The 25,901-nt window shown below is 44.4% G+C and overlaps 2 protein-coding genes and 1 long non-coding RNA gene across 3 annotated transcripts; 1 reads left to right on the forward strand and 2 right to left on the reverse strand.

The window, feature by feature from the left end:
• Positions 1–1,678: 1,678 nt before the first annotated feature.
• On the reverse strand, positions 1,679–2,980 carry LOC124697415 (BTB/POZ and MATH domain-containing protein 1-like). The gene has a single exon (XM_047230008.1). The coding sequence runs from the start codon at positions 2,978–2,980 to the stop codon at positions 1,679–1,681; it is 1,302 nt and encodes a 433-aa protein (XP_047085964.1).
• A 4,630-nt stretch (positions 2,981–7,610) lies between these two features.
• LOC124704264 (magnesium transporter MRS2-I) lies at positions 7,611–13,248 on the reverse strand. The gene is made up of 11 exons (XM_047236512.1): positions 12,990–13,248; positions 12,538–12,567; positions 11,956–12,100; positions 10,841–10,962; positions 9,957–10,031; positions 9,090–9,317; positions 8,964–9,008; positions 8,688–8,732; positions 8,576–8,605; positions 8,122–8,241; positions 7,611–8,025 (listed from the first exon to the last, which is right to left on the reverse strand). Exons 1-11 carry the CDS (start codon positions 13,221–13,223, stop codon positions 7,939–7,941), a joined length of 1,161 nt encoding a protein of 386 aa, XP_047092468.1. The 5' UTR covers positions 13,224–13,248; the 3' UTR covers positions 7,611–7,938.
• Positions 13,249–20,847: 7,599 nt separating this feature from the next.
• On the forward strand, positions 20,848–22,352 carry LOC124700520. The gene is made up of 3 exons (XR_007001753.1): positions 20,848–20,927; positions 21,920–22,074; positions 22,156–22,352. It is a non-coding gene; the product is annotated as an uncharacterized LOC124700520 (long non-coding RNA).
• Positions 22,353–25,901: the final 3,549 nt, after the last annotated feature.

Raw genomic sequence — 25,901 nt, forward strand, 5'->3', positions numbered from 1 at the left:
AAGTAACCTCCAGTGCACAGAACTCTAAGGGAGATTCTGGTGTTCATATAATGAAATTGCAGGGCCTGAACATATCTTGTAGAAGTACAATTAGCCTATTATCATGGCCATGAATTAAAGATAGCTAGCAATTAAAACGGAAATAAACAAGAAAAATATTTTAATAAAAACAACAGTACTACTTAGAAAAAACGGGTATTGTTTTTAAAGTACCAGCTGGCATCAACCAATTGGACAGAATCTATGTCGGAGAAATGAGAATCATTTTGATCTAAGGATCAGGATGGCACAAAAATTATCACACGGATTGTATAAGATATACCAGATGAAGAAGTGGTAGTATTGTTGTAAATGATCACAAAGACACCATACAGATAAAGTCTGATCTCAAGGTTCCTTGGTTTATACTGTATATAATAACTATATGACTGGTGCCATGTGTCATAAATCATCCCTGCCTCCCTTGCCCAATGTTAACCTGTAAATACATATGTCCCTGCCTCCCTGGCCCAATATTAAAAGGAAGGGATAGTCACATGTATGATGTATCTACTGGATTAATATTGTAATATCTCAAATTGCTCTGAACAGATTCCCAGCAAATCAAATGGGCACAATATAGTGCCATATATAATCTAGGAAGGCACTAAGAGTCCTAGTTACAACATTTACCAAGTATCCCTAAAAAATAAAATAAATTGTGATGCGTAGACTGGTAGAGGAGACAGGACAATAATTTTGATGAATTTTGAATTTTTTTCTACTTATTGTTTCTTTTCATCAACACTAGTTCTGCACAAAAGATGAACCATTTAAAAAGTTGCATCAACTTTGCAGTTGAGAAAACCGAGCGATACGGTTATTCCAGCTATCTCTTATAGTTTTCCTTAACTGATCAATTCTCTTTCGATTGACTGAAATGACAATGATCTGTTCAGAGAAAATCCATATTAATGAATTGCATCATCCGCAAAGTTGATCCTCTAAGTCAAGATTTGCAGTCGAGGATCTGGCTATTCCCAGCTACTCAGGTCCCAACAAGACCCTTGTGCTGAGCATAAGCAGCAATAGAGAGCAATATGAAGTTACAAAATAGCCCTGGATACAAAAACCGCCTGCCACAAGTTATAATATGTGAGTGAGACAGGTGAATTTTCAAGAAGTACCTTAGAAGCCACCACTGTATCAGAATATCATCACTGCAAACTGTAGCTGTAAGAAACTTGTAAGCTATAGAAGGCCAACTTTTTTCACCGATCCCAATCCAACATTTTGACAGGTGCCTATCCAAGCCTGCTAGTAAAACAAATAGTGCCCTGTGTGGAACAGGAACACAGGGACTCTGGAAGCGGGACAATGCTCGCAGCAGATTTATACAGAGCAACGAGACAGACAACTAGGTAAAATATAAAGGTCAACTAGATTAAAGGCTTATAAGTTCTGAACTAACTGCTCACTAATTAGCATACATGGTTTTTGGTTTCCACACAGGTTGTCAAACCATATTAATAATAATTCTCCATGAAGGATATGACAACCAAATAAAAAGTAGCAACGTACATCATATCCTTGTGAGAACCAAACTACACATAAATCTACTAAATACTAGCATTAGATAGCAATGCAGGATCTTATAGTAACTTTGTTGGCCGACAATTGCAAGTTTTCAACCTCATGTTCATGCCCCTGATTTTCTTTTCCCGAGTAAACTAGGAACAACATGGGAGATGAGGAAATCCTTCAAAACACCAGGGCAGCTCTTGGTTAAAAACTCAAAACCTTCAGACTTGATGGCCGCATCCAGATTCATGGGCGAGCCGAGGAACGCCAAGCAAGCCGCCTTAAGCCCACAGCAGTGGTGCTGCTCGGCCAACGCCAATATGGTCGCCACTGAGCTCGTATCGATATCACTGCTCAGCTTATCCTCGCAAATCAGCTTCAGCCTGTCCAAACCGTACTTGTCTGCTGCAACAAGCAAATGCTGAGCCATGGCGGATTCTTCATCTTGCTTCATCTCCGGCAACGCATCCGTGTAGATGAAGGAAAGCAGAGCACTGAACACGCGTGCCTCCATGTCATCTATGTGGATGGCATCTGTGCTTGTTCCCTCCTTCATGGGGCCACAGAACTGCGCTCTGAAAACTGGCGAACGCGCCGCGAGCACCGACCGGTGGGCGGAGAACGTCTCGCCGGCAACTCGGAACTCGACGTCGACGCAGGCCTTGCTTGACAGGAGGTCCCCAAAGTGCAGGTGCATGTCAGACGGTGGCACCACGATGGCTGGAGCCTCCTGCGTGTGGCACTCGCCCATGATGTTAACATCGACCTTGACAGTGAAGGAATCGTCCTTGAGATGCTCTGATTTCTCCAATGCCTCCCTTCCCATAAACTTGCCAAATCCCCAACAGTCGCTACCCACGGCAAAGTCTCTGATACTGGTAGTCTTAGTATAGTCCGGCACCGGCTTCCCATGTTGGTCGAGTAAGCTGAATTTGCCTTGTGCCTTCACGGTCTCGGCTTCGGCAAGGGTATCATCGAGTGTGAGAAAGAGGGATATGAAATCCACGTTCTTGGAGTCCCCGTTGGGATAGTAACGAACATGCCATGTCCGGCCACCAGCCCCGAACGGGCAAGAGTCGATCCACTCGCCATTAGGGACCTCCTTTGTGCGCGAGTAGCCGACGATTCTTAGCAAATGGTAGCCGCTCACGGCGCCGGCGATGATAGAGGAGGCGGATCCGGTGGGTTGGCCGTCGCCGGCGATACGAGCGGAGATCGTCATGGTGTACTGCGTGAACGCTGGGCAGATCGCCGGTGAGGAGGGAGGAAGGTGGCGGCGGAAGGGTTTGGCCTTTGGGAGATGTGGAGTATGTATCAGTGCAGCCAAGGAACGACTAGACGAAGACGGGACTCTTCTGTGGGTATGAATGGGCCGATAGAGGTGGATGTTGATGGGCCGATACAGAGAAGACGGGTCCATGGTGGCTTGGCGACCCGAGAAATTTTTTTCGAGGGTTGACGGGGGAAAAAACCCCACCGCTTGTTATATTTCCACGAAAGTAGCCTGGCAGGCCCATGTTCTTACAAACAGATAGAAGGAGATACAGGGGGTACAGGGGAGAAGAAGACACCTAAAAAACAAAAAAAGAACACAAGAGAAGGGGAAGGTCAGCACAACGAAGCCAACCGAACCCCCTCGGGAGGCTAGCACCTCAAAGGACAATCACTATGACTTGGCATGCGAGCGAGGGGCGGCGACGAAGACCTGCAGAACCAAGACCAAGCACAGTCGAAGGGCGTCGGATAGCCGAGACTGGGGCGACGACACCGGTGTGCCGACCCCGTGGTCGAAGGGCGATGCAGGGAAGAGCCACGCCACAAGCACGAACCAGACAAGGCCACAACCAGACGTCACCTTGAGGACCTCAAGCCGACCGCTAAACGGGTATCCCGGGAGGAATACACACCGCAGGCAGGCAGACCAGGGGAGCAGGTGGTGGAATACGAGGACACCAACAAGAGCACGCGAAGAAGCATCCCGGCACGATCGAACGGCGTCGGATAGCCGAGTCCGTGCGGCAACACCGGTGTGTCGCCGGCATTGCTGAAGGCGATGTGCCGCCGAGACCAAACACAGTCGAAGGGCGTCGGATAGCCGAGACTGGGGCGACGACACCGGTGTGCCGACCCCGTGGTCGAAGGGTGGCGCAAGCTGAGGCAACCCCAGGACGTCCAGGCAGCTCTGTCGGGCCACCATGACAACAACCTCGTCCCGCAAGTATACAGGCGGGCGGTCGGCCGAGCCGACAAGAGGCGGCGCTGCCCCTAAGCGTGTCGGGAGGTGCACAGAGCCAAGAGGACGCCTCCACGGAGGAGCACGGCGCCGGCAGGCGTCGTCGTCCACAGGCTTTCGCCCGGATGTGCAACTACACCAAAACATCGGGGCAGGCCGACCTCCCCCACCCTGCAGGAGACCGCGGCGAGGGGTGGACACGGGCCACCAGTGAAGGGGGAGCGGTCGAGGTGCAGACGAAGATGAATTTTACACCTGGTCTGACGATAACTTCACACTCCCATTCTGAGCAAACTTTGATATGTATATACGAATCAGGAAAGGGAAAATTTTCGACATTGCTCGTTCACATTTTCTTCACATTGCCGATTTGGCTCCAGTTTTAAGGATTTGCCCATTTTCACTTTTTTAACCATCAACAACTACCAGGAACACGGAGGTGTATACACTTTTAGTCCCATATCTTGCTCAGTGCTCACTAGGTGCAATTTAGTCCCACTTTTTGTTAAGCGTGATTAGTTAGTCCTAGAACTTGTAACCCAGGTGCAAATTAGTCCATTTAAACCGAATTTGGTCAAATTTAATTATTTTTGAGAAATTTCGTTCGCGGGAGGGTTACATCCACGTGTCGTGCTTTTACAGAAAGGTCCTTCCACGCAACCGACGCGACGCTGAGGCCATTCCACACGACCGACCGATGTTGAGGCCCTTCCACGCGACCGACTGACGCTGTCTTGACTCGTGTTGAACTGAAGAGGGGACACTGCACCGGCAGCAAGGCGACGAGAAAGGCGACGCGGCTGCGTTGGTGGCGATGGCGGAGCAGACTGAAGGCTCCTTGGAGCGTACCGGGCGTTCCCCTGCGCCTGCTCGTCGAGGGCCGCGGTGGAGGGGCAGGCCCGTGGCCCCTGCTTCTACTAGGGGCAAAGGGAGGCAGGAGGAGGCGGCGAGGATGGCGGCAAGGAGGGCAGAGCAGGAGCGGAATTAGAAGGACAAGGTGATGCTCCTCCACTACATTCTCGCGTTGGAGGAGGATAAGGGCATCTCCAGCGGCGCGACGCATTTTAGCGTCCGGAAATATCCGCGCGCGTCCGTTTGCGTCGGCCGAAATGTCGACCGCGCGTCCGTTTGCGTCGGGGTGGCTCCAGCGGCTCGACGCATTTTTTTGCTCGAATCATTTTTTTTATAATGTGAAAACATAATTTACATAGTTTAACACATGAAAACAAAACCTAAACGGCTGCGCCTACGGCTGCTCCTCGTCGCTGTCGAGCACGATGAGCTCCGGTACCGTCCAGGGCGAGTTGGATACCGGCGGAACATACGCCGGGCGCGCCGGCGGTGCTTGAGGTGGAGGCGCCCAGGGCTCTGGCTGCGGTGGAGGCGCCCAGGGTTGTTGCGGCGGTGGATGCGCCCATGGTTGTGGAGGCGGTGGAGGCGCCCAGGGCTGTGGATGTGGAGGCGCCCAGGGCTGTGGCTATGGCGGCGGTGGAGGCGCCCAGGGATATGGCTGTGGCGGCGATGGAGGCGCCCAGGGCTGTGGCTGTGGCGGTGGTGGAGGCGCCCAGGGGTTGTACGGCGGCGGTTGTGGCGCGGCCGAGTCCTGTAGCGCCACTCAAAGGGCTTCATCCTCCGACAGGCCCGGCGGCATGAAGCCGGTGGCGTAGCGGGGCAGCGGCGGCTGCACAGGTGGGTCGTTCTCGGAGACGAGGACGCCGAGCTTCGCCATCTCGTCGTCCGTCATGTTGTCCGGGAACTCGAAGTTGCGGCCCTCCGCCATGGCCAGCTGCCATTCCTGGAACACGACCGCGACATATTCGTCACTGTCGTCCTTGACCTCCTCGTTGTGGTACGCCAGCGCATCGATGTAGTCGTCGTCGTCGTACTCATTGTCGTCGTCGTTGTACTGCGCACGCGTCGACGCCTGGTGCGCACGCGTCGGCGCCTGCTGTCTTCGAGGACGAGGCGGCGGTGGACGGTCTAAGGGAAAATCCATGTCGCCCATGAATCCCCCCTCCTCCTCCGATCCCTCTTGGTCGAGAGATACGTACGCCAGCTATCGGAGTCAATGGCGTACGCCGGATCGGCGCGGAGGTCCTGCGGCAAGTACCGCCTCCTACGCCGGATCTCGTTGGTCCTATCTGGCTCGCGCGCATGCACCGAAGGGATGGGCACCCGGCGGTAGCCTGAGCCGCCAGGCATGTGCACGTCCCTCCAGGACGTGGCACGGCGTCCAGTGCGCGTGCATCAGCCTCCCGATGTTGACGGGCAGCGCCACCCTGCCAGGCCGCTCGTCCTTCTTCGTGCCGCTGCCGGACGCCTCAAAGTCGTTCTTCTTCTTCCCCATGGCGCTGCGGCGGTGGTGGTGTGAGTGGGTGTGTGGGCGATGAAGGAACGGGGCCGGTGGACTTTTAAGGCCGGCCGCGCGCGGGATACGATGCCATTGAAGGCGGCGCAGAAGCCCAGCCGCTGCCCGCCAGTGCGCTGTGCGCGCGCAGAACAGGCAGTCGCGCCATTGATGGCGAAGGCTGCGGCACAGACACGGAAGCGCTGACCGCGGAAGTGATGGCCGCCGAAGCTATGCCCTCGATACAGGCTCGCTGCCAGGCGGGCCCGGTACAGACGCGAGCGGACACTTTTCGCGTTCGCGCAGCGTCTGCGGAGACGCAAACCTCCCGCAAATATGCACCGGGTCACTTTGCGTCGCGCCGCTGGGTGGTACCAGACGTATTTTTCGGCCCGACGGACGCAAACGGTCGCTCAGCGCCGTTGGAGATGCCCTAAGGTGAATAGAATAAGAAAGCATTCATATTTCTGCACAAATACTACTGAAACTCAATAGAAACAGCAAAAGCTCAGTTCACTGAAACTGCAAAAGTTCAGTTAACTAAACTTTGCATTGACACTTTTTAGTTAATAACTGAATTTTGATCAAATTAGCATGCTTTACTTCAGTAATCAACAACAAAACGATGCATGAACCCTATAGCAACAGTAGAAATCAATTCAAGACACATTTTTATTGCTCAAACTTCATTGAAATAATCACCGCCAATGAGCTAGTGCGCAACCGCGGAGAACCGAATTTCAATTGGTATAAAACGGTGTTAAAACCCCAGCTTTACTCTTCTATTCGATGCGCCAGTGCTACTACTACCTTTCTCCACCAATTTTCGCCACTAAAACACCCTCAGATTGACAAGGTCATCCGCCCACCTACGTCTACACCACCGGCTCCGTCGCGAGAGGGGAAAAAGAGGGAGGGAGGGTGAAATCGGTACCAAAATGCGGAGGATCCTCCCCACCCTCGCGGTAGTGCATCGCCGGTCAGATCCAACCGGAATCCTCGCCGGACGGACCTCGCCACCTCATCGTCACCGCCCGCTCCCGCGCTAGAACTCTCGGCACTTGCCGTTTTTCTCTTCTGCTCGACGTGGAGCGGAGCGAGGGGGATTTTGTAAATGTACATGAACCGTATAGTGTGGAAGGGCCTCAGCGCCGCGCAAAAAAATTACAGTACTTAGACCTTACTGCAAAAGCACGACACGTGGCTCTAACCCTCCCGCGAACGAAATTCCTCAAAAATGATCAAATTTGCCTGAACTCGATTCTAATGGACTAATTTGCACCAGGGTTACAAGTTCTGAGACTAACTAATCACGTTTTGCAGAAAGTGGGACTAAATTGCACCTAATGAGCAAGATGTGGGGCTAAAAGTGTATATGCCTCTTCTATATTGCACTGCTAGAGAATGTTTCCCCCCTGCTGAATTATAATGTGACACTGGGAAACTGTGTATGACGTCGGTGTCATTGTCTAAACCAAAAGCACTAGAAGATCCTATTTTTTTTTCAGATCAGCACTAAAAGAGTATAGTAATAACAACTACTCCATGATAGGATCGCGAACTGTTGACATGTAGAGGAGACAACCGTCACATACCTAGAGAACTGTTGACATGTAGAGGAGACAACCGTCACATACCCCTTTCAAACTTCTATTTTCTTTTCTATTTATTGTTTCTTTTCATCTTCCCTAATTGCATACTAATGAATTTGATACAAGAGATGAATCATCCGCAAAGTTGATGCTCTAGCTCAAGATTTACAGCTGAGGAAAGCGAGTAATGCGGTTATTCCAGCTGCTCAGGATCCAACGAGACCCTTATGCCGAGCATAAGCAACAATGGAGACGAACATGAAGGCACAAAATAGCCCCGATACAAGAACCACCTGCCACGAGTTATAGATGAGTGAGATACTTGTTATATAATAATTCATAATTCAACTAGTGTACAAGGCATATTATTGTTTGGCGTTGTCATTTACCCATTTAAAGACGAAGCCATGGTCGTCGTTCCACGTGTAAGGTATGTTCATACCAAAGATTCCAGCAACCAACGAGTAAAGTGACAAGCAGACAGTCCCAGAACTCAAGAATAGCTCGAGCTGCATGAAGGAAAGGGAATTTATAGATGTACTCTAGCAAAATGTTAAACAAGTAATGAGCCAATGAATATCCAAACTAATACGTACAATTTTCGATGCAATGTGACCACTGTTGTATAATCTCTGTTCCTTAACGTAAGACTCTTTGGCAAACTAAATGTCCTATATTATAGTCTTCTAAACTAGACAAGTGTGTGAAACCTTTACTTAACATGGGGGTGCCCATTAAGCATATGTTTATTACAAGCACAGGGTTGCCTAAAATGAATATCTATTCTGAAGTACTGACATCTTAACAAAAAAAGAATCATAAGGTTTCTGATTTCAAAATTACCTGAATCAACTGATTGCGATGGTTATCAAGCTGCACAGAAGATTTAAAAAAATCAGTGCTTGAAGAGTGAAAAGACTCACTAAGAACGTTTTTATATTACAGGCAACAGTACCTGAATATTAATGTAATCCTCCGTGTCATCAATATACTCTCTCAGCTGAAAAGGGTGTTGCAGATAAATACAAAGTCCATAAAAAGATAAATCCTAGGCTTTTCTTTACAGCTAAGAATCTTAGGATTTTAATATAACTTTTTCGAGAAAACACAGAATGCTTTTGCATTTCATTGCATTGGAAAGATAAGAGTTTTCCGTTACACGCCTCCTAGGAGGCCTGGTATTGCTAGCCTATCATGATACTGTGAACTTGAATTAGCTGCCCCAACTTACCGTCGTTAATTTGTTTAATGTGCCATCAATCTGCATGAAGTATGCCTGCAAGTACAAGTAACTTTCAGTACAATGACAGAGATAAGAATAACCAAGAGGGTTTCAGGTAGATGAGCAGATAGAAACCTCCAACAACATCTCCAGCTCTTCCACATCATTCTCATTTCCATGCATAGTTGCTGCACTGGCTCTACTAGCTCTTGATATTTTTGAACCAATAGTTGGAGATGCTGGGAACCAATTTGGTCCACCAGAGCCACTGATAGGGGATGATGCCCCAGCCAACTTTCTAGACAAGTAAAGATCAGCCATGTCATCGTCATCATCCAATAATTGTTCAAGCTCATCTCTCACCTAGAAATTAAAGCGCATTTTGTGATATACTAGAAAACCATAAACAAGAAAAATAATCATACCAGTCTGTAATTAGTCATTAAAATAAAATATATTCCACAGGAAGAATAGCACAAAGAGAATGCTCATCCATGAGAATGTATGGGACTGGAGGAAAAACATTACTGTAGCACTATACAGATTCGAGAACAGTTAACAAAATTGACATAGAAAAGCTAAGATAACGTTCCAAGACCAACCAAGTATGCAAGAGTAAAAAACCGTGAAGTTTAAGTGGCGATTAGAATAGTAATTTGAAAAAACTCTACATTATCAAATACAGCTATAGTATATGATACTAAGAATGCTCTTCCAGATTTCTTTTGGATGCTCACTTCTTCTCTAGAAGTAATCACTCGTCCATTGATTACAAATCATATGCCCTATTGTGATAGTGTACGCTTTGATAAACCAAGGAAAAAACTGAAAAGCATGGCATGGCCCATCACACGTGAATAGCCCCCTTACTTACATGGCTAACTTATAGTGAGAACTTGGCTTATACACCAGCAATCAAATTCAGATGACAATATGGCATACAGAATAGCATATATAGTCAGATAACAAACCAAATGAAACACAATGAACAGGAAATCAGACCTTCTGAACCCTTGCAGTCAATCTCGTCATACCACTTTTTAACTTCCGTACCCTATCCAAGTTGCGGCTGCTAATCTGTGGTGCCAACAGTAGCGCAACTTAATATGGAGAAAATAGAAAGAGAACAGTTAAAATGAATCTTTTGTACATATAATATATCAAGAGAATGCAACAAGCCAGCGAGGATTTAGAAATATTTTAGCCTGTCGGGCTTTTAATGGTTGCATGGAAAATTGAAATGCATATGAATTGTGTTATGGAGATAGGTGTCCTAATGTGCCAAAACCTCAATGAAACTTTATGTCATCATAAAGTTCCGCATTGAAACTTTAGCTACTATTACATTACATTTGGTGGTGAACAAACATCAATCATACAACACCTATTAACACTTACAGAGTAATAACACGACTATACTACCAGAAAAGTGGATAGTTAAGTAACTTTTCTTGCATGCCTTCCTTTGAGCAGTTAAGTGCAATGTCTTGTAATATCATCTTATATGCATTATAATAATAATAAACTGATGATAAATGCATTCTGAAACATATATGACCAAAAGTCATCTAAGAGAATCAAGATAGCAACTATAACATTTTTTCAATCATTCTATGCAAAACGTTCCTACTCATTACGCATCAGCATTCTAGCTATACAATTAAATTCAATAGTAAAATAAAATAAGATGCAGCAGTAATGTTTGCCCATCAATTGTCCTTTTTTCAAAATTCTGAAAACAAGGTGAAGTGATGTATTTCTACTTTCTGTAAATAATATAGCATACTACGTGCTACTTCAAATAAATGACATACATGCTGTTAATAGGAGGTTCTAATCAAGTTCATACTAGGGGAATTAAGTTAAGTAAACATGAGTTCACTCACCTTGGATGTCAGTTCATCCAAAGCTGGGTAAGCATCTGTCTCCAGCTCAGTAGTGCGTGCATCAAGAAAGCTGCAGATTGCTTCCAAGGTAACCTCCAGTGCACGGAACTCAAACGGAGATTCTGGTGTTCACATAATGAAATTGCAGGGCATGAACATATTGTGTAGAAGTATATAACTAGCGTATTATCTTGGCGATGAATTAAAGATAGCTAGCAACTAAACCAGAAATAAACAATCCAATATTTTAATAAGAACAACAAGACTACTTTAAAAAATGGGCAGTGTTTTTGAAGTACCAACTGGCCACAACCAATTGGACAGACTCTATGTTTGTGAAATGAGAATCATTTTTGATCTGAGGGTCAGGATGGCACAGCAATTATCACACGAATTGTATACGATATACCAGATGAAGAAGTCATAGTATTGCTGTAAGTGATCACAAAGACAACATATAGATAAAGTATGGTCTCAAGGTTCTTGGTTTATGTATAACTATATGATTGGCGCCATGTGTCATAAAATATTGCTGGCCCAATGTTAACCTGTAAATACATATGTCCTTTGGATAATCATCCTTATTAAAAGGAAGGGACAGTCACATATGTCTACCGGATTAATATTGCAATATCTCAAATTGCTCGGAGCAGATTCCCAGCAAATAAAATGGGCAAAATATACTGTGTCGTAAAACATAATAGGTCTACTAGAGTAACACTACGACTGGAATCACCGAATAACAGTTAGGTGCCAAGAAACCAAGACTGTATACTTTGGACTTTTCTGTTTGGGCTGGTTGTTGAGTTTTTGCCAAAAGATGTCCTAGTGACATGGACATATACTAAAACGGAAAATAACAGAACGGTGGCCAACTGGCCACGTCCCAGTCGGAAGTTTGATGTCCATAGCTTCCTTTTACATGTTTGCATTCCTTTCAGACATTCTGCTCCTTGTTTGTCCAATTATTGCGGCTCGGAAAAAAATTGGCATATTGCTCACAAACAAATGTCATGAATGTAATTACGATCGGCATTACAGATATAGAGAAACCAGACAAATTAAAGATGGTGCTTCTAACATCTGTAATTTGAGAGAATGGTGACTAAACTTACCATCGTCTTCAGCGCCTTCCCCATCATGCTGGCCACTTAGGTTATCCTTCCCATCAAGGTGAGAGGCACCTGAAGGTGCTAGTCGTCTCCGGAGCTCCTCTACTACGGGAATTACATTCTCATCTGAAGGATCTCTGAGCAAAACCTGAGCCCAGCGAAAACCAGAAAATGTGAGTACATCACCAACATTTACTGGACAATAAGAAGAGTATTCAGATCCAGATAGTATCTATCAAACAAGCTACAGGTCTTAGGATATTAAACTGAGCTGAAACTTCTAGACAGTGTTCAGTGGAGGTAGAGTTCAACTTAATATCATTTTGACAGATCACGTTAATCTGACATTGTATGTAGGCTGCCCTTGTTACATTTTGTGCCAGAACCAGTATAAAATTCCCCCAGTCTCATGTTAGCTGTTTCAAAATTACAGATACCTAGCCATTTAAATCAGAGAACGTGTATATACTCCCCAGTCCCCACAGAATCGGTGGAGTAAACCAGATTATGAGAAGGAATCACTGAAAACTTCTACCCGTAATAAATAATAAATTATCGAAAGGAAGTAAATAGAGAGAAAATCACCTCTTCAGAAGTAACGATCGCCTTTATGTGCTGATTGATCCAGCGATGAAAATTCCACCCGAAAAAAAAACAGAAGATTCGTCAGAGATTGCCACGAGTGAAGCATAAATATCGGGCTGTTTTCAGAGGAAATAAATGGCAGCTGTATTCGACTTGTCTGATCCACGGTAAAATCATGAAAAACGACCCGCAGAGCTACTCCTATAACAGTTCAGTTTACTAAAATTGATCCTAAACTCTGAGGCCAAATCGGCACGTGATCCCGGAAAAGCTCCTAGGAAAAAGGTGGGGGAACGGGGTAATTTCCGGGAATTCGGCGCTGCTCCGTGGTTCCATCCATGAACCGGGAGTAATAATTCAGGGGAAATCAGAACAGTAGATAATTCCCCCTCGGATAGTTCAAAGGACTCGCGGCGGGGATATACGGGAGTGAGGGGGCGGCGGGCGCTTACCTCGAGATTGAGCACGATGGCGCGCTCCCGCCCGAGGATGGTGGAGGGGTAGGAGAGGAGCGGGTCGAGGATGCGCAGGTCGCGCGCGTTGATGTCGACGCGGTGCATGATGGCGTACTTGTCGGCGTCGAGCACGCGCTCGTCCCCGGACGCGTCGATGAGGATCCAGCTCCTGGACGCGCCCCGCTTCTTCGCCGCCGCGGCCTCGCCGACCGCAGCCACAGCCGCCGCCATCTCGCCAGCGGGCAGGGCTTCTCACATCTCCGGCGGCCCCAACGCGCTACTCCGCCGCCGCCGCCGCCACGAGGTGGACGGCGGGAGGATGGGTTTTCTACCGCTCCTGGCCCGCGCCCTCGCCCTTTTTATTGCGCGGAAAGGAAGGCTTTCTGGTAATAAATCGCGACGAGGCCGGGGGCGCGTTGATGGCCGATCTGGAGCAGAACGAAAGGCGATTCGTTACGAGCGGTCTCGGGTCGGTTAGTTATTGAGAAAGAGAGGGCCGTCTGATGTTGGCGGAGAGGAATATCGCGATTATCTTTGGTTTGCTTTCTGATGAAATTGTCTTGTTCCTTCCTAGGAGTATTTTTGCTTTTTTTTACAAGAGTCAAATACAAGTCAATGTGTGTCAGGATCGGAATTGGCTGACATTCCTTAATATATACTCGATTACTAAGTCATCTTGCCACAGTTGAGATATTTTAGCAACTTGATGATTGAATTGTGTGCAACTAGGGGCGAAGCTGGAAAAATATCTCACTGTGGTCAACTCTATTTTGTTCTGTATTTTACTCAAACTAGTTACACTAGAAAGTAAACATAGAGTAATAACATGCAAGATAGTCTTAGTTTTACATGCAAGATAGTCTTATTTTTGGTTAGTTTTATGAGAGAGGGGCGGAGAGGAATATCGCGATTATCTTGGCTTCCTTTCTAAAACTGTCTTGTTCCATCTCAGGAGTTTTTCTTTGTTTTCCTATAAGGTAGTCTTTTTTGGAGATTTCCTCTGAGATAGTCAATTGCAAGTCAATGTATGCTAGGATCCAAATGGTCTAACACTCTTTTTTTTGTGAGGGTCTAACATTCTTTAATACTACATCCATCCCAAAGCTTAACACTTATATTTTTTTAGAAAAGTTCTAACTAAGTAAAGTTTGACCAAATTTTTAAGACAATCTACTAACAAATAAAATATTTTGTAGATATCATACGAAAATATATTTTATTATCTATTTAATGATATTAATTTTATATTTTGCATGTTAATGATTTTTCGTAAAAGCTAAGTCAAATTTGACTTTCTAAAAATAATATAAACCTTAAGCTTTGATATGGAGATAGTATTAATCAATTACCAAGTCATAACTACAACTAGGGGGAAAATATCTCACTGCGGTCAGCTCTACTTTGTCTGTATTCTATTGGGACCATCTTGCTAAAATTGACATTAATCAGTACACTTGTATTTTCAAATTGATGTAGTACGTGCTGCTTAATGAAGAGTTCACTAATTTTCATTGGGCCAGCTGACTACGACGTCGGATCCAACAAGTCGGCATAGTGTCCACTACGGCTTGACTTTGACTCCACATCTACAAGAGATATATGGCGAGGGCATGCATAAGGTTATTATAATCTTAGCAACAAGTCGAGTAGGGCGATTACAGAGGTGGAATAGAGAGGAAAGAAAAGGTGTAACCAATAAATGTTGAATAGAATGCCGCTAAGATATATCAATTGAAAACTATTTTTCCTAATTAACATATAATATGTAAGATAAGTTAGACTTATCACCCAATGTGCATACATATGTCTCACTTAAAGCTGAGTATATATGACCATGCACCTCGTGTCATGTTAATTTTAGGGTTGCACATCGAAAGGTGGTTGTACACCCACGCATGGGTGTGGGTGTTTTCGTCACCGTCTTTTTATTTCTCGAGATTCATGCCCACCATGGTAGATGAAAGATTTCTTTCTTTCTTCTTATTTTATCCGAATCTCAAAGCACAATAGACGGTGACGGAAACACCCACATCCATGTGTGGGTGTACAAAATCCACTCTAAATGTTTGAAAAATTATGTAGTAGTAGGTTTTTTAGACAGACACATTTGGTGATCAATGCTAGTTTTTTTTAAAATCATGTTTAATGCTATTTACCCGCACCTCATGTTGCCTTTTGTCTTCACCACACTCTTTGCAAGTTGTGGTGGCAAAAGAGGTTCACCGAACCGAGCTAGCAACGGCTTTAGCCGACGGATGTAGCGGAAAATGGCGAAGCGGACGGCTGGTAGAGTGCTTCTTTCGTGTCGATCGAGCGAGCCGCTCTGGGGTGTATCGAAGTTAGTTGGTTGGTTGGACTACGCGTTTCTTAGTTTAGTACTCCCTCCATTCAATAATATAAAATGTTTTATTTTTTTGTAGATTATTTGGTATGTATCTAATCTAATTTTAGTTTGTAGATTCAGTCACTATAGCATGTATCTAGTTCACTTTAAAATATCTAAAACGTCTAACGTAGTGTTTGGATGCAGTGAATTAGACTCAGAATTGGGGAATTGGAATTAGTACCTCTAATTCTAGTGTTTGGATTGGTGTGAAATTGTAGCCCGGAAACTGATCCCAATTCCAGCACCCCCGTCCCCGAAGCGTTTTTTCTGAAAGGTCCAATACGGAGGTTCGACCCTCCATATTGGCGTGGAATCGCCCGTCGCCTCATACCTGTTCGCAGACATACGCAACTCCCGATCGATCCGCGACGCCTAGCTCCGAGCCTCCTCTCCCTCGATCGTGGCTGCGGACTCCGGCGAAGGTATGGGCTCCCCGCCCTCCGCTATCCTCTTCCCATCCCTCTGGACCCCCTCTTCCTATCCCGCCCAGCTGACCTCTTCATATGCCAGGTCCGGCTATCCATGACTCCGCTCGTTGGGAGTACTGGCGGCGGTAGGGGCCGGCGGAGGCTGTTTCTGGCCGCTTTGTGGCCAGCATCTTCACCAGTACCAAAACCTACGAAGAGATCGAAGTCGTTTCTGGCCGATTTGTTTTTGGATGAGGAGTGCTTCCGCTCGTACAAAATGGTGGCTGTCATAGACTAGTGCCAACACCATTGTACACGTGAATTTTTAATATGTGTGCATATATACAATTATACATGCTATTTTTCTTTTCGTATACACAAGTTTATATTGTCCAAACTCAAATAAACATCAAATTTCACGGCTTGTACATCCAAACAGAAATTGAAATTGAGTACACCCTTTGATTCTGATTGTAAATTTCAAGCACACCCAAACGGCAGAATTTAAATTGGAAACCAATTCATTTCCATCTTGAATTTGGAATTATGGATCTAATTCAATTCTACATCCAATTCATTGCATCCAAACAAAGCGTTATATTTGTGAATAGAGGGAGTAGATATCTGATATCTTATTTTAGTTACACGTGTCTAAGTTTAATTTTTTACCATGTCATAATTTAAGAAACATGCAAGCAATAAGTGCTGAATAGTATGATGCTAAGATATATCCTTTAACTAACATAGAATATGTAATACAAGACAGATTTATGAACCAATGTGATGCATGTGCATGACCTAATCATTTAAGCAATGATGGGCTTTGGTTTTCCTGAATCATACGTGTCTACACACATTTTATTGTGTATGTTCCCTTATCTTGGACCTCTCGGTTCATATATAGTACACACTGAAATATCCAAAATATCTTAAAATTTATACTGGATGGAGTAGTAGAAAGTATTTGGGGCTACGTGATATCTCCGGCCACTTAAAGTGGAGCATGGGTGGCTATCACATCGTGTCAATTTTAGGATTGAGCAGAACTCCACCACCCATCGAAAGAAAGAAATTATGCTAAGAATCAACCGGAACGCAATAAGCGCGCAGAACGAATATAATGTTCACAAAAAGCACTAAGTGTGGTTTTTATTAGATGAACGTTCTACTCCCTCTGCAGACAAGTATACTTTTACCGCTTGTCTTAAGTCAAGCCTTTTTAAATTTGAATTTTATTTTAAAAACGTAACAACATTTATAACACCGTATTAGTATCATTACATCCGTTAACAAATGTATTTTCCTTATGTACCAATTTGACATCTAAGTTACTAAAGTTAGTCAATACAAAAGCTAAAAATATATACTATAGTTATTTGCGAACTAAGCGAATAGCAGCTGGGCATCGTCGCGTATGCTCCAGCGGCGCAACCCAAACAGATCGACATATCCGATGGGACCATCTATCCACCAAAGTTTGTGGACGGATACGTCTATGCGGACATGTTGCGGCCCTCCTTCATGCACCGCGGGCCCATATGAAAGCGACCCGACGACAGAAGGCTGACCGGTGGCAGCAACTATGGCCATCAAACACATCGCTGACCGCTGCCGCCGCCTCAACTCCTGAACCGACATTGATGTTGATGACGTTGAAAGTTGCACGGGCATTGATGGCTAGGGTTAGTTTAAAATGGCCTTGCGCCCGCCCCTTCTCCCCACTAAAATGGTGGCACCGGTTTAGCATGCCAGACCGCGTCCTAATTTCTATCTGCGACGCGATCCAAACGAAGAGTATCAAGCCGAGTGGATCGGCCTTTTAGAGATGCCGTCGCGGAGGATGGTGGCGTAGGCGGGCGGCCGGTGCTTCTTCCGTGCGCAGCGGCGGGGATCGAACACGATGCTGCGCGGATCGCAGTCGCAGTTGGTTGGTTGAACCACGCGTTCCCCGCCGAGCTATCTTCGAGTCCTCCTCTGCTGCGCGCTTCTCGCGAGGTGCCAAATCTGCGGTCCCGACCGCCGCTACGTACGACTCCGGCTCAGGCCTGCCTGCAATTACGTCCGTGCCTGGACTGGATCACTGGACTGGCCTGTACTGGACTCGCCGGCGGCGCATCATCATCATCCCGCGCTGCGCCGCCGAACGCGTTGGACTCTACGGCGGCCCCGCCACTGCCATCCACCGCCACCGGATGAAGAATCGCCGCCGGTGTCCTTTTCCTTCTGCAAGGGGTTGTCTTGTCGTAGCAGGCTCGAATGCTCGTGTCGTGCTATCGGCCGGCGTCGCGGTCAGAGACGCTGACGTCTCTCAGGTAAAACCCGGCCACCACCGTACGTACGTGCTCCATCAAGAGCAAAAATGCAGACTCGACTTTATACACTACATGAATATTTTTGTGCACGAGATCGAGTTTTCCCGTATGCAAACACGTTCATGTGACCTCATACGTACTCCGTACTAGCGAGTCCATAACAAACGCCGAAATAAGATCCAAGCCTGACAGCGGCTTTGGGGATCTTACAAGATTCCAGTGAACTAAACAAAATCAGATACAGCTATTGGAAGTCGACCCAAGCTTGACATCAACATGTCTGCTGAAAAAAAGGAAGAACCCACACCCCCAAGAAATCTTGGTTGTTATTTTTTTTTTCTTTCAGATAAAATCGGGACACACCAAGGCCATCACTGCACGCACATCAAATTTAAATAAGCTTGAAAGAGGGGGTGCTTCTTCCTAAGAGTGCAAGGGGATTCTCCATCAACCATCGATGCTTGCTTCCCTGCTAAAATCTACTGTGTGAAAAAGATTAGTTTTCAAGGTGCTGCGAAGAGATGATAAAATTGTCTGCCTGAAATGATTATGACAAGGTTAGAATTATAGTTGTTTCTGGATGGAGGGAGTAGTGCCTATTCGTTGTGTTAATCTTGCTTACTCAGGTTGTGGCTACATAAATCAATGGATTATAAAATCAAACACGATGTCAAACTCAAACTTAAGGATATTTTTTTCAATAAATGGCGTTTTATTACTCAAAAGATTTTAAGCATTACACCCAGCCTCTACATAACTATGGGAGAGACTTGTATAGGATCTCTCCATTAGGTAGGATCATAGGATCAACCCAGAAAAAACATACTTTGAACAGGCGAAAAAATCTGAAAATAATAAACAACATGCATATAGGTTGTATCTACAATTACACAAAATTTCAGCTTAAAATCTGATCTACACTTGGAGAAACAAAAAAGACAAATTCTATTGTGAATAGTGTCAGATCTAGTTGAGTAGTATTTCACACTATTCACACTCAGATTTATCTTTTTTGTCTCTCCAAATGTATGTCGAATTTGAAGTTGCAAATTTTTGACGTTGCATATATAACATAGATATGTGTTGTGATTCTTTTTCAGATTTTTTGAACATGTTTTGTCTTTGCAAAAAAATTGTTCTCATAGATCCTATCTAAGACCTGATACTACCCAAGTCTTCCCCACATAACTATGATACACAGCCGTTTCATAGTCTAGTATGTAACACAGAATAATGTGAAAAACGAAAGAAAAAAAAAGCCCAACTAGTTCGAATCTCCATTGGCTTCGATTCTGCGGTTATGCAGCCACCCATGTTGGGAAATAAACTCCTTGGCTGTATTCTCCAACCATAAAAACATCTTCATAAAGAGGTCGCGATCCTCCAAACGCTGAAGTAGCGACCATGAATAGAGCAAAGATGTACACCGGTAAATGACCTGCATAATAGAAGAATTTTTGTCATAAAAAACCTTGTCATTTTTACATAGCCAAAATGACCATGCAACTGCAAGTTTCTACTTAAGGATGTTTGCATTGTTGAATTAGCCTAGTTTAAATAGAAGTTTTTTGATTAAGAGAATATATTAATATCAAAAAGATATCAATTACACCCAGCCTCTGCAACAACATGGCATCAAAAGCTAGTCAAGAGATTGAGGATGCACACACCCAAAAATGTAAAAGGAAAAAAGTTTAAAATATGACTTGCATTAGTAAAAACTGTTGTAAGTAATGACTGCCCATCTCACAATTGGCATGCGCAAGGTTTTTATATGGGCGTTCGCCACATAGACAACACCATGTTAGCACCACGAGCCGTGAAACATCGTCCTCATCTCCTCGATTGGGACTATGCCCGAGACAACCACACAGCCGTACAATCCTAACAGTATAGTCAAATAGCTAGTATGAAGCTGGCCAAGACTTACAATAGGATCACCTTTGTTTTCACTATGGGTCCACCTGTTTTTCTATCCGTCCTCAAATAAGTATATTTCTCGTTTTTGACATAAGTTAAACTTGTTAAATTTAACACTAACATATGGCACTGTATCGGTATATTATGAAGCTATCTACACTACTCTACACTACTTAAAAAGAAGGAACATGTTCCTTATTCTGCCCAATACGTCAAACCTTTTGGTTGTACGTCCTACGTGGGCCGCTTCCGCCCAATCGTCAGCCCAATAGGTCGTCCGCTTCGTCCGACACCCCTCCCGTCGATTCCTTCCCACAAACAACGCCCCTAACCTCCGCGCACACAGTTGCCGCTCCTCCCTGGCATGTTGTGCACCGCCGCTCGAAGAACCCTCCGCTCGCCGATGACCCTCCTGCGCAAACCTCCTCCGGTCGTTCCCCGTCCTCGGGGCCGCCCCTGCCTCCTCTGCGCCGCGCCGCCGGTGGCGCCCTGTGCTCTCGAAGATCCCTCCACTCCAGTGGTCGCCGACGACCCCTGCTGCGCAAACCTCCTTCCGTCGTTCCCCGTCCTCACGGCCGACCCTGCCTTCTCCGGGTCGCGTCGCCGGTGACGCCCCGTGCTCTCCACGATCTGAATCTCGCCTTGCGGCCGTCAGCACGCCTTCACGGAGTTCCGCGACTCGGCGCCGTCCCCCGGGCGTACCGATGGCGCCTCAGCAGACGAGGCCGGGGAGATCGACTTCGATGCCCGCTGACGGCCGTGGCAGCGCGCTGGTGCCACATCGGAAGGCCAAAGATTGATCAATGGTTGTGGCTCGTCTATTTACTGCCACGCGCAGGCACGCCGAGGCCGGGCGCAGTGAGGAACACAACATCCTCTCGCATTGCTTCAAGTTCCAAACTGTTCGCAGGTGCAGCAAGCTTTTCCCCATCTACTTTGCGCCACCCTGTAAATTTATCCGTATCTACTTCAGTCACCGTATCCACCTCTTTTGATTTTTATTTTAGTTCTGATCCTTGCATCTTATAGTTGGGGCAAGTTCTAATTAAGTTCTAAATCACAAAGAGGTACAACTAATTAACTAAGAGGAATATATGATACTTTTATGAAATGCAGCAGCGAAAATAATCGAATAGGATTGATGACAAAACAGTCAAACTCTATGGTTTAGTAATATACTTTGGTATAGTTCCTTTTTGTTTTGAAGTAGCTTATATATATTGATGTTAAAAATACTTAAATACATTTTGTAAGCTGTTCTGTATTACGATTTGGCAAGCCAAAAAATATGCATGCCATTTTGCATCTTCGCCCCTCCTAAGATTTCGTTCAAGCTCCGCCACTGGATGCTCATGCTGACTCCTTTCTCTTGCCTCTCACCTCCCTCCTCGGCCTCCACAGCTCTGCTAAGATACCGGGAGGTCGAGTCGTCATTTTTTTAAGGTTGCGTCTTTGCAGAGCGCCTGTGCGAGACTGCGAGCCCCAAGTCAAGAAAGAAGTTCGAGATCACCACAAAAGTCATGCGCTGCCTGGACCACTCCGTTTTGTTACAAGGATGATGTGAGCTATTACCAGCTTCTAAGATTTACTTTGTTTGACATAGTGACAACTTATTAATCAATACCCAGTATATATCCTTGTTTATGTCAATCTTGATATCTGATGCGATGGAGTTATTTATTTCATCCACAATGTATCAGGATGAAGATTCGCTCCCCATCCCCTTTCCACTTCAAATTTGGGCTCTTCAAGTTCTGGGACATGGTGACTGCAGGATTTGGGCTCCACGGAACACCTGGGCTGTGAGCATTAGGTCATTTCCTTCGTTTTGGTTTCAGTCCTGCTTACTGCTTAGTTGCCTTTTATGCATCTGTTCGCTAAATTTTGCTTCTCTTGTTTCAGTTCTTTTGTTGGGGTCAGGAAGAACTGATGCAGCTTATAACGAAGGACCCCTCCAAATTTCTCTACAGCCCAGGAGCTACAGGCCGGTTTCCGGCTCTCTTGTTTCTGCAGTTTTAAAACTTTGTCTTGCTTTACAGTGGAAACCATTCTCTTGGGTGTGTCTCACTTTTGTTGCAGTATTAACACTTCGGTTAAAACTTACATTGGTGTCATATTTTGTACCTTTCTATGATCAGGTAATTCCTAAAGATTATGCACTTGCACACTTTCCACACAAAAATCAGACTATCACATTCCAGCTGCCTGGGCAGAGAAAGAAGTGGCACTGTGAGTTCCGTGTCTGACCTGATGGAGGTCGTTGCAGTCGTTATTGGTGGGATTTTTCCCGTGACAATCATTTACTGGAGGGAGATCACTGTCTCTTTCAGCCGATGAAGAAAGCTAAAGGGAAAAATTCAAAGAGATGGTTCATCTCATTCGAATGCAGGTATTGATCATCCATCCTCTGAAATATTGCCTCCACAGTGGTTTCTTGACAGTGAGGACTCCAATGAAGCTTCCAGCTCTCCCATGGTTGAGCACCCACCACACCTTAAGTTCAAGAGGCCAGCAAGACTGCTAGGAACATTATGAATGTAAGTCAAGAGTTATTTTCAGGAGTCTAGGAACATCCAGCAATGTTGCATTAATCACTTGAACAGCTTAACATATTCATTAATTGAATATTTCAGATGTTGAACAAAGAGGCAACCGGCAAAGACCACACAGAGAGGGAGATTCCTGTCGTACAGCCTGGATGTATTGTTCAAATGAGAGTTTTAAGCACCAAGTAAGTGCATTCTCGACTTAGTGTAACATCTAAGTTTGGATGGTGTGAATATGTCAGTGCTTGTCCACTTTTTTAGTGTTCTGAACTTCTGAATGGTGTGCAACTTCATTTTCCTAGCTGCTTTTTTTAGATGTTCTGGATGGTGTGCCCTAGTGGCAGTGCTTAGTAATTATGTTGAGAGTGTTAATTATGATTAGAACAGTAGCGATTACGGAAATTTCGTTTAACAAAGTTGGTCTCTGATTAACAAAGTTGGTCTCTGATTAACAAAGTTGGTCTCTGATTAACAATATTCCCCTGATGGAATAAAGAGTTCCACCATTAAATTAAACTATGACTTAAAGGTAGATAACTCTTTTATTAAGAGTGCTTTTGTATTCTGTAGGCCCATGCAGTTATTTACTTGCGTGGAAAATATTTTTTTCCTATAAATTTTTATCAGGCGGCAATTGCGCGTCTCCAGCAGCGGGTGCTGGTTCGTGTGTCCCTGTCGCGAGTGGACATGCTGCGTCCGCTCCAGGTTTGAGCCACAAGATTGTATGAATGCTTGCCTGATGAAGATGTCAGAAATTGGACTACTAAGTGATGGTTGTTTAGATCAATTTTTTGTTTGCATATAATGTGTAGTTGCTGCCAATTGGATGTATCTCTGCTACCTCAAAAGAATGAACAATAAATTTGACTACCTGAATATTTTCTGTTTTCTTTGTATGTAGGGTTTCAAAAATTTGAGTACTTGAATTCTCTGCAAGCACGGTGCATTATGTGGATTTTTATCTCAGGTACATCTTTGTTTCCAATAAAGGTAAGTTCAGAGGGATTATGTGTATATATAATCAATTGAACTCACAAGCAAAAATAATTATTTATTCCAATATAGCTGCACCTCTTGAATTATAAATCTCTGTTTACTCATGAGTGCTTGCACATTACCTGCATTTCCCCCTGTGTATTCCTTCTTAACAAATGTATTATTAGAATACAAATATTAGTTGTTATCGGTGTCATTTAATCAACAAGAAAGTCTCTTACATTGTTAATATTGAGGACCCGTGGCAACGCACAGATGGTTCCCTATTTAAAAGAGTGTTGTCATTTAAAAGAATATCAAATGCTCTCATGTATCTTTAAATTTTCTAGCTATATCATATATAGGATTTAGTAACCCTAGACTTCTCCACTGGTGTAGTTTCTAGCAATTTCCCTGGTCCATCTTTGAAAAAGGGTCATGGTGTTTTGTCTAAAAAAATTCTTAGCATTTCAAACCTATAGCCGTTACATGTTTGTTTTCCTTTTGTTGGCAAGATGGGATTACTGTGACATCTCAAACACGTGCATCATTTCCACATTGAGTACCAGTGAGTACATGCGGGGCCGTGTGCTCACTAATGCCATCGGCAACCTACCGGAGTATATGTAGAGGCCATGAACTACACATGCAAGTTTGCGGCAGAGGCCGTGAAATACACATGAAAAGTGCCTCTCACCCTAATTGCAGGCTTTTTTTAATCTTAGTAGTTCTTCATACTCTTGCTACACATGACAACACCGTTCTTTGAAAACAGGGACTGCAATTTGTGCCAACTCTATGATTGCCCTCCAACAAAAAGTTATATGCACTCCCGGAAACAACAGAAATATATTAGCATAGAATTTATCTCTCATTAGCTTTATGATTCTTTCATTTGTCTGAAATACACATGATAGATGCTCTGTTGGTAAGTTTCTCTGGACCAAGAAAATAAATTCTTCTAGCAAAAACAATTCCACTTAATTTGTGCATACCTACATATATGGCCAATAAGAGTTATCGGCGTGACATTGATTCGCTCCATCTTGATTAGCACCTTCCTAAATGATATTTGCATATTAACCCTGGTGGCTCGGAGAGAGTGACAAACACATGGCTCTCCTTTGAATTAAAAAATTGCACCAAGGCAGATAGTTGAGGCATGGTTAACATAATTAGCTATATTTGCTTCTTGTTGCAGCAAACTATATTGCCAGATTGTTTGTTTAATTTCATTTATATTGGAATATCTTAAGCGATAGGCAATGAAGTTGAAGCATTTTGATCTAGAAGGTCTCATCCTTCCGAGAGGGTTTACTCAAAATTAGTTTGCGAGTTTTTTTAAATTGCCACAGAAGATAAGAGATATGTGGATATTTCATTTGTGCCAATATATACTACCTGAGCTCTCCCTAACCAAGATACACTCTAGAGATATAGCGTTACAGTTGCATCATGCAATAAGTCACCATTCTTCTCATGTCTATTATGCCTTGCCCATCAGTTCTCACTTTTTTAGTTTTCAGAACAAGCTACAATATATTTTTAATTCTTATTGTGGTAATTGCATCTTTTTCTTAATATATAAACTTCTGTGAGATTTTGATCTTTAACTATCCAGAATAATAAAACTTGGGTGCAATTATCTTTATGCATTGTTACTGTTTTTCACGTAGTTTCAGCAATTGTAACATATTTGTCACCAGCACACGAGGACACAATGTGATTTGATCATAAGAGAGGTAAGTGGCTTTTGAAAACTGAGCTATACAATTAATATATTTGGTGAAAATAGTACATCCTTGGATTATTTGCCTTTCCGATCGAGGACAAGATGTGGGCGATAGTTGCCTGCTTGCTTTATTTGTGTGTCTGGGTGAGGAAGAGATGCAGGTGCCAGTGTGCCATCTTTGCTCTAAGTTCAGATTCAGGCTCATGCATCTCTACACCTGTCAGTCTTCCAACAATGTGGAGACCACTACAACAACTATCTACACCACCATCCTAAGGCATAATGTGTGGAAGGGTAAAGAACCTAAAATAAGAGCCTGATTTGAATTCACTGTACTACCTCGGTTAAAAAATAGGAGAGTAGTATGGGTCTAAGATTCCACATAAAGGTTATTTTTGCAACATATTTTTTAAGTTATGTGGTTATTGCGTTGAAATGTGGAAGTCATTTGCTAAAATAGTTCCTTTACATTAATGTATTATGCTTGCGTTCACATAGTGTTGATGGTTATATCACAATTGCAGGAAAGCTCTTTTAATATGGTCACTTCTTCAAGTGGATCTCTTCAGGTGGTATTCAATCTTCTCCTGGGTGGATGAGTCAATATGTTCATCTAGATATACTCTTTTCT

Source organism: Lolium rigidum, chromosome 3 (assembly GCF_022539505.1).
Source record: "Lolium rigidum isolate FL_2022 chromosome 3, APGP_CSIRO_Lrig_0.1, whole genome shotgun sequence".
Lineage (NCBI taxonomy): Eukaryota > Viridiplantae > Streptophyta > Magnoliopsida > Poales > Poaceae > Lolium > Lolium rigidum.

What these genes read in the sequence shown, in the direction of transcription:
- LOC124704264 (XM_047236512.1), bottom strand. Translation starts at nt 13,223, where the DNA reads ATGGCGGCGGCTGTGGCTGCGGTCGGCGAGGCCGCGGCGGCGAAGAAG. An exon ending in GGAAGGCGCTGAAGACGATG is followed by an intron (nt 10,963 to 11,955) that starts GTAAGTTTAGTC and finishes TGTGAACACCAG; the next exon opens with AATCTCCGTTTGAGTTCCGT. An exon ending in AGCTGGAGATGTTGTTGGAG is followed by an intron (nt 9,009 to 9,089) that starts GTTTCTATCTGC and finishes TTGTACTTGCAG; the next exon opens with GCATACTTCATGCAGATTGA.
- LOC124697415 (XM_047230008.1), bottom strand. Translation starts at nt 2,980, where the DNA reads ATGGACCCGTCTTCTCTGTATCGGCCCATCAACATCCACCTCTATCGG.